At 47.3% G+C, this 16,949-nt stretch overlaps 1 protein-coding gene across 4 annotated transcripts in view; it reads right to left on the bottom strand.

Moving 5' to 3' along the window:
- LOC120315678 (transformation/transcription domain associated protein) overlaps positions 1–16,949 on the bottom strand; it is an 84,185-nt gene that overhangs the window by 31,293 nt on the left and 35,943 nt on the right. For all 4 annotated transcript variants that reach the window (XM_039360429.1, XM_039360431.1, XM_039360430.1 and 1 more), the window contains 14 exons: positions 15,762–15,872; positions 14,524–14,670; positions 11,744–11,957; positions 10,179–10,304; positions 9,395–9,541; positions 8,719–8,921; positions 6,927–7,048; positions 5,888–6,101; positions 5,061–5,240; positions 4,785–4,931; positions 3,745–3,864; positions 2,351–2,638; positions 1,150–1,287; positions 810–922 (listed from right to left, as the gene is read on the bottom strand). In XM_039360429.1, coding sequence (XP_039216363.1) covers positions 810–922; positions 1,150–1,287; positions 2,351–2,638; positions 3,745–3,864; positions 4,785–4,931; positions 5,061–5,240; positions 5,888–6,101; positions 6,927–7,048; positions 8,719–8,921; positions 9,395–9,541; positions 10,179–10,304; positions 11,744–11,957; positions 14,524–14,670; positions 15,762–15,872 — 2,270 coding nt within the window. The remainder of the gene's footprint in view (positions 1–809; positions 923–1,149; positions 1,288–2,350; positions 2,639–3,744; positions 3,865–4,784; positions 4,932–5,060; positions 5,241–5,887; positions 6,102–6,926; positions 7,049–8,718; positions 8,922–9,394; positions 9,542–10,178; positions 10,305–11,743; positions 11,958–14,523; positions 14,671–15,761; positions 15,873–16,949) is intronic.

The raw sequence follows: 16,949 nt of genomic DNA, 5'->3' as shown, positions 1-16,949 counted from the left end.
TGATGCCTAAGATGGAACTAGAACTCTCGGTCTCTCTGGGATGGGCCCAAGTTCCCCAGATGGCTTTTATGCCCAAGGCAAGACTAGAACTCACCGTCTCCTGGTGATTGGTTCAAGGTCACCCAGTTGGCTTTTGTGCCTAAGAGAACTAGAACTCACCGTCTCCTGGTGATTCACCCAACGTTCCCCAGCTGGCTTTCAAGCCTAAGGCAGGACTAGAATTCACAGTTTCCTGGTTCCTAGCCTGATGCCTTCTCCACTAGACCCAACTGACTCTCTTATATTAAGGATTCAACAAGGCTGGTTAAAGAATTGTTGGCAAGGCTCATCCTACCCTTATCCTTCTGCTCAGAACATTGTCAAAAAACTGAGCTACCTTCCCACACATCCAATTCCTGTCTTTTGTTCCCCATTTTTCTCTTCTTAGCAGCTGGATCTGAAATAAATTATAACTCTACTCCATTTTGACTTGTGAACACCATCGCAGACACGTTTAAGAAAACACATTCGTGGTAGGAGAAACAACAAAACCAAGTCTTTTTTTTCTCTCTTTCTCTCTTGAGTGCAACTTTCATGTGGAATAAAATGAAAGGCTTCTTTAGAAACCCATTCGACTAAAAGCAAGGAACGTTTCTACAAAGCTGCAAACAAGACACAGGCCCTCAGGGAGTGGAACAAAGTCTGTTGGCTTCCTCAGTTACTTTTCTGAAATTTAGGTTAAATGCTGTTATCTGGGTCTCCAGAGGCCCCAACATTCGTAACATCCTTAAAAAAAAAAAAGAAGCAACCATCAGATTTAATTAACTTACCGAATCCAATGGTCTTCCCAGAGCTGATATTCTGGGAAAACAGCTGGAGAAGCGTTGTTCCTTTCATGTTCCTTCTTCGCTTTCTCCATCGCTTTTTCGTAGGTTTCCTGAGCCTTCGAAGGAAACGAAAACAGTTCGGTTTCTGACGAGGTACGAAACTAAAGAAAAGCGAACGCAAGCAAACTAACCAGCCTCTCTTGAATTCTGGTGAACCCTGTCTAACTCTTGGCAGGTGCCCACAGTCAGTTGGGAAACTTCCTGTGGTCCTATTTTTCATCCGATAGATGGGGTGGGGGGTGTGTGTGTCTGGTTAAACACCTATATACACAAAACACGCAACCTGCTCGAAGAAGCCGTGCTGTTCGTAAGCAATGGCGGTGGCCGTCTCGGGAAATTTGCACCGTTTCTGCCACAGTCCAGCCCACATGTCCTCTTCTTGCAGCAGGCAATACAATTCTGCCAGCGAGTCCAGGATTTCCTGGGGGGGAGGGAGAGGGAAAAAAGGCAAAAGGCAACCTAAGATCAATAGGGAGTGGTCGATAATTAAGCCGGTCAACCCATCGAGATGCTGTAGAACAGGTGAAGAAAGAGCCCCCACTGGGATTTCAGGAGTGCTACTTTATTCCAAGAGGGCAGAGTAGCAGAATCTTGGAAGCTGTTTGCCCTGATTTATACCAGACCAAATCAAGGAAGCAGTTTCTTTCTTGCTCTTTCTATTTTCTTAGGATCCTGCTGGCTTTTCTTCTGCCTTAAACCTTCCTTCCTTCCTTCCTCTTCAAAATCACCCTTCCTTCCTTCCCTTCCTCCTTCCCTTTCTTCCTCTCTCTCTTCCTTCCTTCCCTTCCCTCCTCTTGAAAATCAGTCTTCCTTCTTCTCCTTCCCTTCCTTCTTCCCTTCCTTCCTTCCTCCCTCTCTTCCTTCCTTCCCTTCCTCTTGAAAATCAGTCTCCCTTCCTTCTTCTACTTCCCTTCCTTCCTCCCTCTCTTCCATCTTCCTTCCTCTTGAAAATCAGTCTCCCTTCCTTCCTTCCTTCCTTTCTTTCCTTCCTCCCTCCCTCCCTCCCATCTTCCTTCCTCTTCAAAATCAGTCTTCCTTCTTTCCTTCTTCTCCCTCCCTTCCTCCCGTCTTCCCTTCTTTCCTTCCTTCCCTCCCTTTCCATCTTCCCTTCTTTCCTCCCCTTCCTCCTCCCCTTCCTCCCTCTCTCCCTTCCCTGCGCTCCCTATAAACCTCAAACATCCAGACATCAGGGCATAGCAGCCTCCATTTATTTATTTATCCAGATCTAACAGCCACCCCAACTGCAAACGACGTGAAGTGGCAGGCGCCTGGTCTTTGCTGAGCGACCGCCTCACACAGCAACCCTTCTGACGGGGGTGCAAAGAACCAAGAGGGCTCTCCTCCTAAACCCAGAGTAGCCCCACTGGCTTCACATCTGTCCCCTATCCAGTTTGCTACACTTCCTGGGGATTTCTTCGCCTAGGCCCAGATACCCCACGGGCTTATTTCCTTCCAGCACAGAAAACCCCACATTCGGGCCCTACCTGTTGGGGCAGAGTGATGCTCTCCTGCTCGTAGAACTCCGTAGTCTGTTTCGGTTTGATCTGCAGGCTGAGCCCCTTCTCGAAGGCCTGGTGCTCCAGCATCAGGGTGGAGCGGAACCAGAGATTGTGGGTCTTGCCCAGGTACTTCAGCACGCAGGGCCTGATGGGGATGGGGGGCACGCACTGGGACATGGCTTCCACGAAGCAGTTCAAGGCGCTCGGCTGGCAGTCGCGCTGCACCTGGTGGCTGCCGCTGCACAAGAAAGGGCTGATTTCTCCAGCCAGAGCCTACAATGGAAATTAGCCATTATTCCAAGGGCGAAGCTGGCATCGTCAGCGGTAATTATGCTCTCGACAGGGAGGCTGCCAAAAGCTGCTCTTTTCAGGATCCGAAAGACAAGTCTTGTTGAGGTTGAAAATTGCCTCTGGGTCGCTCCCGGAAGAGCATTAAAACTCCGAAACGGCTTTTCTCAAGAGGAAAAACACCAAAGTGCAGGAAAAGAGTCTCCTATAACATCCAGGATGCAGATCTGGCTTTTAAAGCCACGCATGGAAGATTTCGGTTTCTTTTCAGCTGCCTGTGCCAAATCGCTCAGATTCAGCTACTGATCAAACATGATCAATCAAGAACATTTTCTCCGCCTGCCCCAACAGGTGGTGTAGAACTGGCAGCATCCAGGTCAGATCAATCAGTCAATAGGCCCACAAAGATGTTGTTCTTTTTAGGCAAATCTAAGCATCCTTTTCCCCCTCTGAGGCTGGAATCATTTCCTGATCTTGGAGAAGGGCCTTTTTTTTTTTCTTTGCAAATTACAACTCGGGAGAGGGAGAGGAGGAGGAGGAGGAGAGAGAGAGAGATGAGGGAGAGAGAGAAGGAGAGGGAGAGAGGGAAGGAGAGGGAGAGAGAAGGAGGGGGGGAGAGAGAGAGAGAGGAGGGAAAGAGAGAGAAGGAGAGGGAGGGAGAATGAAAGAGGAAAGAGAGAAAGAGAGAAAGAGAGAAAGAGAAAGAGGAAAAGAAAGAAGGGAGGGAGGGATGAAGGGAGGGAGGGGGGAAGGAAAGGAGGGGGGAGAGAGAGGGAGAGAGGAGGGAAAGAGAGAGAAGGAGGGAGAGGGAGGAAGAATGAAAAAGGAAAGAGAAAGAGAGAAAGAAAGAGAAAGAGGAAAAGAAAGAAGAAGGGAGAGACGGAAGGGGGGAAGGAAAGGGGGGAGAGAGAGGAAGAGAGGAGGGAAAGAGAGAGAAGAAGGGAGAAGGAGGGAGAATGAAAAAGGAACGAAAGAAAGAAAGAAAGAAAGAAAGAAAGAAAGAAAGAAAGAAAGAAAGAAAGAAAGAAAGAAAGAAAGAAAATATTTCACCAGTTTTTCATCACTGCTTTTTTTTTCAAAACGACACTCACATGTTGCTGTCTGTCTGAAAGGATTTTCCACAATCTGGAAAACAGCTGGATCCAAGTTTTTTCAGCCAAAGGGGTGGAAATGTGACAAAGCTGAACGAAGGCACTTAGCAGGGCTCCCGTCTGGAACGAAACTGCTAGTTAGGCATACCCAATCATGAAGAAGACAAAGCTGTTTTACCCCACCAGAAAAAAAATGAAGGAGGGAGAAGCCATCTCTAAAGCCACAAGCTAGGGAAGGCTACTAGAGAGACCAGCAACCCAGAGATCTCATCCTGCGTGGTGGCGCAGTGGTTAGAATGAAGTACTGCAGGCTAACTCTGCCCATTGCTACCGGTAGCAGTTTGATCCTGACTGGCTCAAGGTTGACTCAGCCTTCCATCCTTCCGAGGTTGGTAAAATGAGGACCCAGATTGTTGGAGGCCATATCCTGACTCTATAAACCACTTAGATAAGGCTCTAAAGCACCGTGAAGCGGTACATAAGTTTAAGTGCTATTGCTATTTTCCTTCCTTCCTTCCTAGTGGTTAGAATGCAGCATTGCAGGCAAACTCTGCCGACAGCCTGGAGTTCGATTCTCACCGGCTCCAGGTTGACTCAGCCTTCCATCCTTTTTGAGGTTGGGAAAATGAGGACCCAGATTGTTGGAAGCAATAAGATGCTGACTCTGTAAACCACTTAGAGAGGGCTGCAAAGCACTGTAAAGCAGTATATAAGTCTCAGCACTATGGCTATTACCAAGCAGATCAACTGTGGGACAGGTGTAACACCAACATGCTAAGAGACAGCCTAAAGCAGGGGTCTTCAAACTTGGCAACTTTCAGACTTGTGGACTTCAACTCCCAGAATTCCTTAGCCAGCCCTGGGAGTTGAAGTCCACAAGTCTGAAAGTTGCCAAGTTTGAAGACCCCTGGCCTAAAGAATGACCTGCAATGCACCTTCCTCCCCACCCAAAGGGGTGTTAGTAGCACGCGCGCTGCAAAATAGGCTCCCCAGGCTTCAAGGAGTATTGTGAAATGTCAGGGGAGCATCAACTCACTCACCTTCACCTCGCGCAGAGAGTCCAGGAATTTGTCGTGCCGGTTGGTTAACATGTGCAACTGGTTCCCAATGTCCTTTTCGGACAGTTCTTTGGTTTTCGGGGTGCTCGTCTGATCTCCGGGAGCCAGCTCAATGTCTATCTCGACATCCTGCGTATAAAGGGGAGAAGACCAGAGTTTTGCAAATAGACACGTTAAGGTACCCCCAACAGCACAGGACTCTATGTAAACAAGTAAGCTTTACGTGGGATTTTTTCCTGTAATACAGGAAGACTTTACCTCTTCTTTGGATTCACTGTTTTCTCGTTCACGAGGTTCTTGCTTGACGTGGGTGACCATGGCAAACGCCGCCCGGTCGTGGCTATCCGCCAGATTGATCACGTTTGTGATGGAGGGAAGCGTGGCTCCTTGACAGCTAGTCCCAATGGTTGTGTTCCTTTCACAAACCGCCAACAGGAGCTGAAAGGGATTAAGAAGAGAGGCTGTAGACACAACCCGTAGATACGGTTAACCAACTTTAAGACTGAACGTGACGGTCCCTCTTGGTCTGAAGGAAGAAACTGAAGGCAAGAGAGGCAGCTAAGAAAAGAAAAATTAAACTCCCACGTCTAGTGGCCTTGTGCAAAAAGTGCAAATGATTGGAAACTAACCAAGGAGAGAAGCAACCTGGAACTAAGGAGAAACTTCCTGACAGTTCGAACAATTACTCAGTGGAACAACCTGCCTCTGGTTGCCCAATCTCTTCTTAAAAAGCTCCAGTGATGGAGCACCCACAGCTTCTGGAGGGAAGCCATTCCACTGATTAATTGTCCTCACTGTCAGGAAATTTCTCTATAGTTCCAGGTTGCTTCTCTCCTTGATTAGTTTCCATCCGTTGCTTCTCGTCCTGCCTTCAGGCGCTTTGGAGAACAGCTTGACTCCCTCTTCTTTGGAGCAACCCCTGAGATATTGGAAGACCGCCATCATGTCCCCCCAGCCCTTCCTTTCACTCAACTAGGCATGGCCAATTCCTGCAACAGTTCTCCATGTGTTTTAGCCTAACCATATTCTTGCCTCTTCTGCTTCCAGAGCAGAGAAAGGGAAATCCAACTTGTTTGTGTCCTCACCTCGATGCACTGCTTGATCCAGAAGTGGTTCCCCATGGCTTCCCAGTTTTGGGAACAAGTGATGTACAGCAGTCTCTCGTAGACCCGCCGTTTCATGGAATTGTCAAAGACCTCAAAAAACTTGGCCCTGATGAGAGGCTGGGTGCATCGGAGGCCAGAGAGGAAGGCCGGCTCGAGTTTAGCGGTCAGTTCACTCCCCGAAAGGTTTTCATCCCTAAGAAGAAGAAAAAAAAAAGGGGGGGGCAACTTAAGTTACTTCTGTAAGGTTTTTTTTTTCATGTCAGAATCACAGAGGCGCTTCTGGGTTGAAAGGATTAGCCAGTGACATCACTGTTGCCCTGGGGACGCCCAGTTGGGGAATCTTTTCATGTCCCTAGAGCAGGGGTAGGCAACCTTGGCTCTTTTACAACTCGTGGACTTCAACTCCCAGAATTCCTGAGCCAGCCACGCTGAGGGGAAAGGGAGAGGTTTCCATGCTGAGCCATGCTGGCTCAGGAATTCTGGGAGCTGAAGTCCACGAGTCATAAAAGACTAAAAATTTATGACTAAAAAAGTCATAAAAGGTTGCCTACCCCTGGTCTATCCATATGCTGCATATAGTATGTTTAAATTGTCTGTTATGTATGTGTACACTTTGAGAGCAAGCAACTAAATTTCATGTTTAATGGGTGCCGTTGCGCCCACAGTAAAAAATGACAATAAATCAGCTATGCTCCGGGACAATGCAAAGAGACCAAATTAGCCAATTACAAGACTCCCCCTGAATTTTCTATCTTGAATTTTTAAAAAAAAAAAACTCTTTAACTCCTGCAGGATTGGGGGAAAGACCTCTTTTCCCTTAAAAGAACCGACAGAGATTGACGTGGCATTTGAGTGGCGTGAGCACGAACTAAAACCTAAAAATTGATCGTTCCCCCCCCCCAACATTCCCAATCCCCGGGCTGACTTCAAAAGATGAATGGTGCCTTCTTAAGGTCAGGTGTGGCACAAATTATGAACCGAGATACACTGACCCGGCTGATTAATTGCTGCAATTTACCTATAGACGTAGTTAACAAGGTCTAAGAACTGAGCGTTTAACTCAAGGTCCTCTGGAAAACGTTTTTCAATGTAGGTCATCATTTTCACCAGCAGAATGGACTTCTCGCGCAGCGTCGGAATCTGTTTGGGGGGGGGGGGGAGGGAAAAAAAAGTTGATTTTTTTTTCTCCGGCTTGTTCCCTAAGACAGAGGTCCCCAACTTTTTGGGCACCAAGGACTGGTTCCATGGAGAGAGGTTTTTCCGCGGACCGGAAGGGTGCGTGGTTCTATGTGCTGCCTGCATCCCACGGATGGGGCTTTTGCTTGTTTGTGCAGACTGGTTGCTGGCATGCTGTGGCCCGCTACCGGTCCACGGACGAGGGGTTGGGGACCCCTGCCCTAAAAGGGCAAAAGAACAGCTGTCGGTAAATGTAGCTCACTTCTGAAATAAATCTCGACTTATGACGATAATCGGGACCAGAACTTCCCTTCTGTCGGTTATGTGAGTTGTGCCCCGTTTTATGACTTTTTAAAGCAGGGTGGGTTAACCACACCACCGCTGTCGTGTGACGATGGAAGAGAGGGAAGAACAGCAAAACTTTAGAACTAGGTTGTAAGTACCGTATTTTCCCGAAAAGAAGACCTAACCAGAAAATAATAAGCCCTGGCATGATTTTTCAGGACTCGGGCTTATTTAAAAAATAAGCTCCAGTTAAGATCATCAGCCAGACAGACAGCATCTAGTACCATATTTCCTGGAATAGAAGTGTAAGGACTCGCCTCAGCTAACCACCCAAGAAAGCAGAACTCTTGAAACAGGCCTTGTCTCAAAAGGAAACTTTTATTAGGGGTCAGTGACAGTAAGGAAGTCAAGGCGAGGTCTGGGGAAAATCCAGCGCAAATGATATAGTTAAATTAGCAGTATTCCTCCTCCCACCCAGAGTCATGATGTCCATTTGAAATTCAGCCAATCCACAGGTGGTATGAGGTGTGGGTAGCTGGCACAGTTGGTGGGATCTCAAGGTCTTCTCCGGCTTTCTTTTCTCTGCCACCATCTCCCTGATAAGGGAGACCATTCCTTTCTCAAGGATAGAGGCAGGAGAGGGAAAGTAGAAAGTGAAAGTTATCCCAAGCTCTTCCTCCCCCCCCCCCCAGCAGAACGGCAGGCCCCCCAAAGTAGTATATGCAAGGAAAATGCAGAGATTTTGGGGACCTGACAAGAACATAAGCCCTAATGCAGTGGTTCTCAACCTTTTTAATGCCGCGACCCCCAACCAGTCGTAAGTCGAGGACTACTCAACCGGTCGTAAGTCGAGGACTACTCAACTGGTGCAGCACCATTTGCAGACTGGGACTTTTGGCAGGCTCAGCAGGGCAGAGACAGCCTGGACAATTCCTATTGGCTTTTGAAAGCCAATAGAATTAGACTCTATTCAAGAGAGTCTATTCTATTGGCTTTCAAAAGCCAATAGAATAAAAGGGAGTAGCACAGCTAAGGAAAAGGGGGGAAAAAATGGCGGACTGCGTTGTTTGGCGACCCCCGTGAAATGGTCGTTCGACCCCAAATGGGGTCCCGACCCATAGGGTGAGAACCACTGCCCTAATGCGTCTTTTGGAGCAAAAAATAATATTTTATTTTTGGGGAAACATGGGTACTTCTGGAGAGGTCTTTCATAACTCTGCCTGGCTAATGGGGGACTAGAATTCACTGTTGCCCGTTTTTTTTAGTCAGGTGCCTTAACCACAAGACCATGTTCAAGTCCATTCCCCTCTTCCTTCCCCCCCCCCCCCCAAATACTCCTTTTAGGTTACCTGGTTAGCCGCCATGGAGGAGCTGTTTTTGACCCACTCTTCCACAATTTTGACCACGGCCCGCAGGATTTTGGCGTCGCTCGATTTTTCAATCAGCGAGGTCAGAATGCCCTGAATGAAGTTCTTCCTCATCTCCATGCTCATCATAGCCAGGCGGGTCTTCACCAAGTCCAAACTCAGCATCACCAACTCGCTGGTACCAGCTGCAAACACAGCCCGGACAAGCAACTCAGATCGAGCGGGGTTCAGCCAACAGGCCTGGGTTAAGCACCCCGTGATTCGGTGCCTTAAATTCAGCTTGCAATATCTTACCTTTTTCATTATTTATTTATTCAGCAAATTGATATGGCCTCCCAACTCACCTATGGTGGGCCGCTTAGAGCATTAGAAATCTGCCACGTAACACAACACCCCATACCACCAGGACCACAACTCAACAGAGGCAACAAATACAATCACACTAGCCATAAGAGGGGATGTTTCTGGATCAGCACTATATTCTTTGCGTGAATAGTTCTCCCGAATACGTTTTCTCACCTTTCCAGGAGAGGAAATGCTAGCTAGGAGAACCAAATCTTTGCACAAAAACCAGCCAAACCCCACATCCTCGGGATCCAAATTGCTCCGGCGTGAAAGTTCAACAGGGCAAGTCGGCAGTTTCGACCTGGTGATCTACCTGTATTGGCTTCCACTGTTCCTGCTTGAGCCTGCTGGTTCAAATGCTCTCTCACCATCTTCTGGAGGGACCTCATGAAGACTGAAATCAGCCTGTCGATATAGCTGGGATTGTTGCTGCAGGCAGACTTCAGGATCATTAAAGTACCTGAAAGATACAAAGAAAGAAACCAGGCAATATTGGAAGAATACGAACGGGGGGGAACCCATCTCTTTCGAACCGGCCTGATCTGAGGCTATTTTGAAAAAAAGAGAACAGAAAGATTTTAAAATCAGAGGTGCCCAACCTTGGCAATTTTCAGACCTGTGGGCTTCAACTCCCCAAAATCCCTTTTTTCCAGGGCTGTAGTAACTTTGAATGGTCACTAAAATGCTTGTAACTTGAGGACGACCTGTAGTTACTCTCACAAGAAGACCTAAGAAACTATGTCTTCAAAAAGGTTGTGTATTAACTCCAGAGTAAGGGGGGGGGAAGGTAGGGTTAGCTTTGCTTTTCTCCACCATCACACACACACACACCCCAATTCTCCCAAAGCTAACCATTAACTTAACAAATCTATCGTGCTTTTGGCAAACTCACTTCCTCAGCTTTAAGGGAGCAATAACGACGTTGTCCTACGTCTATTATGAATGGTCAGCAAAAAAAAAAAAAAAAAACCCCTATAGAAAGTTTTTCTTCTTCGCAGTTCTCAAAATATTCGTGTCAATGAAAGCGGGCCGTTTTTCTTTTTTGTTTCCCCGATTACGTGCTCCATCATAACGATGCGATCGATCCAACGGCTTACCGAAAAGCTGAGAAGGGTTTGCGCTGGCCGCTTTTTCATAGTTGGTAAGTCCTTCATAAATAACCTTCCCAACAGCAGCATAGAGACACTCCAGCTCTTCGTATTTGGAGGCCACGCTTGAAGTACCTGCGCAAGAGCAGACAAAGCAGAAGAGATTCACGTGCTGAACGGGGTTCTCCAGCTTTTAGCCGGTGGGATGGGTTATTTCCTTTCTTTGCTATGTGTTTATACCCGCCTTGATTGTTTTCACAAATAACTCAAGGCAGAGAATGTACCCAACACGTCTTCCTCCTCCTGTTTCCCCCACAACGATCACCCTGTGAGGTGGGTTGGGCTGAGAAAGAAGGACGGGCTCAAAGTCACCCAGAAGGCTTGCATGGCTAAGGCGGGACTAGAACTCACCGTCTCCCAGTGATTGGCCCAAAGTCACCCAGAAGGCTTGCATGGCTAAGGCGGGACTAGAACTCACCATCTCCTGGTTTCCAGCCTGGCGCCTTAACCAGACTGGTTCCCTTTAGTTTCTATTTATTTATTAAATTTATATGCTGTCTGTCTGAGAGTCTCTGACTTATTCTGGGTGGCTTATAACAGCTTGCATGCCTAAGGGGACTAGAATGTATGACCTACTGCTGACTGGGCCAAAGTCACCCAGCAAGCTTTCATACCTAAGGCGGGATTTGAACTCATAATCGCCCACTTTCTAGCCTGGTTCCTTAACCACTTGGCCAAACTGGCTCTTGCGGTAGGTTGCCAAGCATCCACATTCTGTTCACATGACTGTGGAGAAGCTACGACGGTCCTAACGGTCAAGTCATGTCCATTTTTTTCAGCCCTGATGTGGAATCTCCACAATCAACAACTAAGCAGGAACGAGCAACTCTTTGGACCTAAAAAAATCAAGGCGATTTGGAACGATTCTTCTGCTGCCTGTATCCATGCAACTATCGTGCAAGCCCAGGAAAAGACATGGATTATTTCAAGAGCTGCAAACAGCTGCAGTAGCTTTGCTGGTTTGGATCCAAACAGAAGCATATTCCTAATATTCAACTCAGTTGCCATCACGATGCTGCTCTCATCCATCTCTCTACTGAGCAGACAGAGGAAGTCTCTCCCTGGCAAGAACTGGCCGAGGGGAGCCTTCGCTTCTCTCCGGTTGTTCCGTCTTATCAAAAGTCTCCCTTTCCACTTAATTTCCCTTCCTTGTCTTACTAATACAGCCATGTTCAACAACTGAGAAAACGGCACTTTCAAAGCCGGGGAAAAAAAAAACCCCAGTAATTGCAAAAGACATTAAATTTATGACATGCATTTCTTGAGCCAAAGTAATAACCGCCACAGGTTATTAAGTTTTTATGCGACCGGATAATGATGTCTTTCTAGTGCTTACCTCTTTCCACTTTTTTATTTCAACTGGGGAGGCGAGGGCAACTTTTTAAAAAATAAAAAAAGAAGTCCACAAAAACAAGGGCAACGTTAGAGAGAGGCTCTGCCCTTCGTTTCTGGTCTCCTATTTTCCAAGAGGAGGACACCAGAGGCCATCTCCCTTCCCTGTGGTCACTACGTACTTGGTTCTGTAGGGAAGTTGTTCATCAAGCGGGAAAGGAGCGTGTGGACGGCTCGCAGAACTTTGGTGTTCCCGCACGTCATGCAAGAAGCGATTCCTCGCTGAAGCGGCTTGAAGCTACTCAAGATCACCGAAGACTGGAGTACGGTGAGCAGAAAGCTGAGAACTTCCAATCCGGTGCAGATGTTGGCAAAGTTGGCTTGGTTGGGCTGCTCCTGGAAGGAGACGTTGGCGAGACAAAGAAAATTTGAAGACACAACACGAAAAAAAATCGTGCGCACATTCATCTAAAGAGGCTTTTGGTGGAACCGTTTCCATTCTTCTGATGTGTTTTCTGATCTGAGCAAACTTTGGTTCTTCAGATGGTGCTACGTTGAAGCTTCTAGTGACCTTGGCTAAGGGTCAGGCTGGCTGGGGCCTGCGAGGGTCACAAGTTCCCTTTCTTTGTGCAAATCAAGGCTCTTCCAGGCCAAAAGGATCTAAAAAGGTTAAATCAGGGCAACGGGACCAAATTTGGTTAGACACAGAGTCAGCGAGTCTTTCCGTAAGGGATGATTGAGTCTTCATTGATAGATTGCATTTCATTTGGGGGAGAAACCCCTGCAGTCAGCATGGCAAGAGTTAATACATTCCAACGACTCTCTGACTAACCAACATTTTTCATTTTGACTGAAGAAGTCACTTGGATGAGTAATGAAATATCTCGGTTTAATAAACTTCGGTTCCGTTGCCGTTCTTTAATCTTTTTACATGCCCTTTGTTTTAATTCTTGATTTAAATTTAAATACTTTAATTCCCAAGCAAAATCGGCCTTTTTTTTAGATGCCATCAACCTTTTGTCCCGAGATCAAATCACAAATGAGGTGATTATTTATTATTATTTTCAATGACCATCTTCCCAGTTGGGGAATGTCTTTTCCAGACAAGCATGCCTGAGGTCTAAATTAGGATCTTCTGGACACCGGTGACAACGAACACCCCAGATAAAGGGAAGTCCACCACCTCAACAACAGATGCAAGACCCAAACAGACACAGAGATGGGTGAAATCTGGGGAACGTTTACACCCTGTCCTCTGTCAACCCCATCAATCCAACATGTTGCTAGTCTCAAAACACGTGTGAATCGTTCCTCAGATCCAGCGCCAGAGAAGGTCAAGCCTGAGACATAAACGGAAATCTGACCTTCCAACTCCCATCAGCCACAGCTAGAAGAGCCAACAGCTGAACTACCGAAAGTCATCACCTACAGAGGGTCAAAGATCCTCACTCCCCCCCAAGCTTCCTCATGCCAACAAGATGTCCCAAGAATGAAGGAGCCTCTCTTTTTCACTTTCGGCATGTGTCCTTGGATGCAGAAGAAAAAAGATCTGACAATTTCCAAAATAAAAGACCTACACTCAATTATTCAGAGCAGGAGAGAGCAGCCAAAAATCATTTTTCTAGTCTATGTAATGTAACGGCACTTTGTGGATGAGAAAGGCAAAAACCACGGGCACAGCAGGGGTTGAAAGATTCTTTTTGATCTTAGTTTCTTCCAAAACAAAGAAAACATCTCAAGTTCATGTTATCAAACAATCAGAGTGTGGCTGTAATAAAAGCCCATCTTTAAAAGAGGGAGGGAGGGAGGGAGAAAGGGAGGAAGGAAGGAAGGAAGGAAGGAAGGGAGGGAGGGAGGGAGGGAGGGAGGGAGGGAGGGAGGAAAGGAAGGGAGAAAGGAAGGAAGGGAGGGAGGGAGGAAGGGAGGGAGGAAAGGAAGGGAGGGAGGCAGGAAGGAAGGAAGCAAGGAGGGAGGGAGGAAGGGAGGAAAGGAAGGGAGGGAGGCAGGAAGGAGAGGAAGGGAGGGAGGAAAGGAAGGAAGGAAGGAAGGAAGGAGAGGGAGGGAGGGAGGGAAGGAAGGAAGGAAGGAAGGAAGGAAGGAAGGAAGGAGAGGGAGGGAGGGAGGGAGGGAGGGAGGGAAGGAAGGAAGGAAGGAAGGAAGGAAGGAAGGAAGGAAGGAAGGGGAGGGAGGGAGGGAGGGAGAGAATTCTAGTTAGACCACAAAAGAATACCCCAAAATTCCAAACTCAAATTCACATATCAGAGTATAACTATAATAAAAGCTCATCTTTAAAAGAGAAAAAGAGAGGAGGGGAAGAGAAAGTGAGGGGAAGACAGAGAGAAAGAGAGAGAGGAAAAAAACAAGGAAGTCCAGTTGCCTTTTGGAAAAGCACCTTTGAGACTGAGCTATCGACAGAAATCTGGAACATCTGCAGGGAACATGGTGGACTCAAACTACTCTGAGAGGGAGAACGAAGCTACCATCAAAACATCTAAAGGCTGACCTCAGGGACAATTCTCTGCAAACTCGACCCTTTTTAAAGAGTTGCATTGGTGGGGGGCGGGGGAGAAAGGACAAGCAACTTAACTAGTCTCATCAATATTCCATCTCCAGGCCTCGCTATTTGCTTCCCATCCGCAACCACTGGCGTTTTCATCGCGCGTCCAGAAGGAGGACGAGCGTTAATTATTTGAGACGATAAATCAATCCCATTAAGCGGAACATTTTCCAAGTCATGACATCCAATTAAATTGGCAATTAAAGAAGCTAACATGACATTTCAAGATCTCCGCTTCCATCCGCCGACAGCCCTCCGCACCTATTTGATTTTTCTCCGTCATTTTTTAAAACAAACCGACTCCCCGGACGCCGCACACGGCAACTCGTAAGCACAAGGCAAGGTGGTTTATGAGGCACTTAATTACGCTGACGAGGTCTTTCAAAAGCCACAAGCACGGCTTACCACGGTCATTAGAAGCTTATCAAACCACTGCAGTTTCAGCTCCGACTTCGGCCACATGTCCGGTCGGGAAGCCGTCTTCAGAAGGTTAACGCAGCGGCGGGAGAGCACTTCTCCTGGAGAGCCGGCGGTGTTTGAGTTGTCATTTACCTAGCAATTAAGCAAGAATAATTACCCAGTGGCAAATATTTGTCATCATCATCTTTTAGACCTCATTAATGTTTTAAGGCCATCCCAAATGCTTGGGCATTTCCCTTATGCTGCGTTCATGTGTGTGAGAGGGATGAGAGGGGAGGAAGGAGTAGGGAGGAAGTAGGATGGTTAGAGGAGATGGGGAGGGGAAGAGAGTAGGAGGGGAGGAGAGAAAGAGGAGGGAAGTAGGGAAGGTTTAGAGAGGGTGGACGCAGCCTGGGGGGAATGGGCAGGCGGTACCAATGGTTAATTATATTTTGTATGAATAAATGGAAAATAAAAACTTTTTTAATAAAAAAAAAATGTTTTAAGGCCATCCTCCCTCCCACATTTGCAGGAATCCCATTTTACGTCTCCCAAAGAGAGACCTGGAGATGCCTGATTAAGGGGGAATGGTGTTCAATACTTCCAGGGAACTTCTTCTGGATGTAGAAATGAGGTTTGGAGGCTTCCACACACACCCAGCCTGAATCTAAAACGTCACCAAGCAGCAGAGGTGGGGAAAACATCTGTCCTGGAAATGGTTATCTCTTGGGCTAAGGTAGAACATGGAATGGTAGGGTCGGAAAGGACCTTTGAGGTCTTCTAGTCCAACCTTCTGCTCAAGCAAGAGAGCCTCTACCATTCCAGACCAATGTTTGTCTTTTGGGAACCTCCAGGGATGGAGCACCCACAACTTCTGGATGCAAACCGTTCCCATGCATTAATTGTCCTCGCTGTCAGGAAATTTCTCCTAAGTTCTAGCTTGGGTCTCTCCTTGACCGGCTTCCATCCGTTACTTCTCGTCCTGCCCCTTAGGTGCTTCGTAGAGATAAAGCCACCCCCTTTTTTTTATTAACCAGAGCTCCTTGGATATTGCCTCAGCCCTAAAAATGTTGCCGTGAATCTGGAGTTAAGCTGCGATGAGCAAATCCAGAGAGATGGGGGCAATGCTAGTGGATTCTCGTTCCTCTTTCTCTGCTTTGGGATCAAGAAAATATTTCAGGTCTCCCTTCAAGGGAAGGACACTGATCAAGCCAGACCGCGTCCACTTCAGAAGAGAACTGTACCTGGCAGGCAATTCTAATCAGGAAATTGATCACCGTGTCGGTGTGTTGCTTATCAATAGACTTGGAGAAAAGAGCATCGGCTCCGGAAAGCGACTGGCTCCTTCCGAACACCTGAGAACGCGGAGGACATGGAAAGGGTTAGCCAGGTGTTACAACAGCCTATGAGCACAGGGAAACTGCACATCAATAGACACAGAACAGACACACAATTCATGGGGCTCTGAATATGCCTACAGGCACACTTGTGTCCTTCAGTTTCGCTGCATTTCTCGGGTCTTTATTTTGAGGATTACTGAGTTTACAGCTAATGATTTTTGTTTTTAGCATTTAGTCAACAGATTGGTCTGCTGGTGAAGGAACCAGGAAAGAAACCAGGAGACGGTGAGTTCTAGTCTCGCCATAGGCACGAAAGCCAGTTGGGTGACTTTAGGTCAATCACCAGGAGATGGTGAGTTCTAGTCTCATCTTAAGCTTGAAAGCCAGTTGGATGACTGTGAGTCAATCACCAGGAGATGGTTCTAGTCTCATCTTAGGCATGAAAGCTGGCTGGGTGACTTTGGGCCAATCACCAGAAGATGGTGAGTTCGAGTCTCACCTTAAGCATGAAAACCAGTTGGATGACTTTGGGCCAATCACCAGGAGCCTGTAAATTCTAGTCCCGCTTTAGGAATGAAAGCCAGCTGGGTGAGTTTGGCCCAATCATTAGGAGACGATGAGTTCTAGTCTCACCTTAAGCATGAAAACCAGTTGGGTGACTGTGAGTCAATCACCAGGAGATGGTGAGTTCTAGTCCTGCCTTAGGCATGAAAGCCAGCTGGGTGATTTGGGGCCAATCCCCAGAGGCAGTGAGTTCTAGTCCTGCCTTAGGCATGAAAGCCAACTGGGTGACTTTGACCCAATCACCAGGAGACGGTGAGTTCTAGTCCTGCCTTAGGCATGAAAGCTGGATGGGTAATTGGGGGCCATTGAGTCCCTCTCTCTCCCTCTGCCCAACCCACCTCAACAGGGTTGCTGTGGGGAAAAATAGCAGAAGGAAGGGGCATTAGCTACGTTTGCCCCCTAGAGTTATTGATAAAAATAACTCCGTGTGGGATTAAAAATAAATCAAAGAGATCAAACTGCTCTAGGCTCCTTCGGAAGGAAGAGCAGCACAAACGTCAAGGAAACAGAAGCAATGAGGGATGGGAG

This window comes from Crotalus tigris, unplaced genomic scaffold (assembly GCF_016545835.1).
Source record: "Crotalus tigris isolate CLP2741 ecotype Arizona unplaced genomic scaffold, ASM1654583v1 scf7180000019173.45859301935:6455823, whole genome shotgun sequence".
NCBI lineage: Eukaryota > Metazoa > Chordata > Lepidosauria > Squamata > Viperidae > Crotalus > Crotalus tigris.
This window is presented reverse-complemented; position numbering and strand designations above follow the sequence as displayed.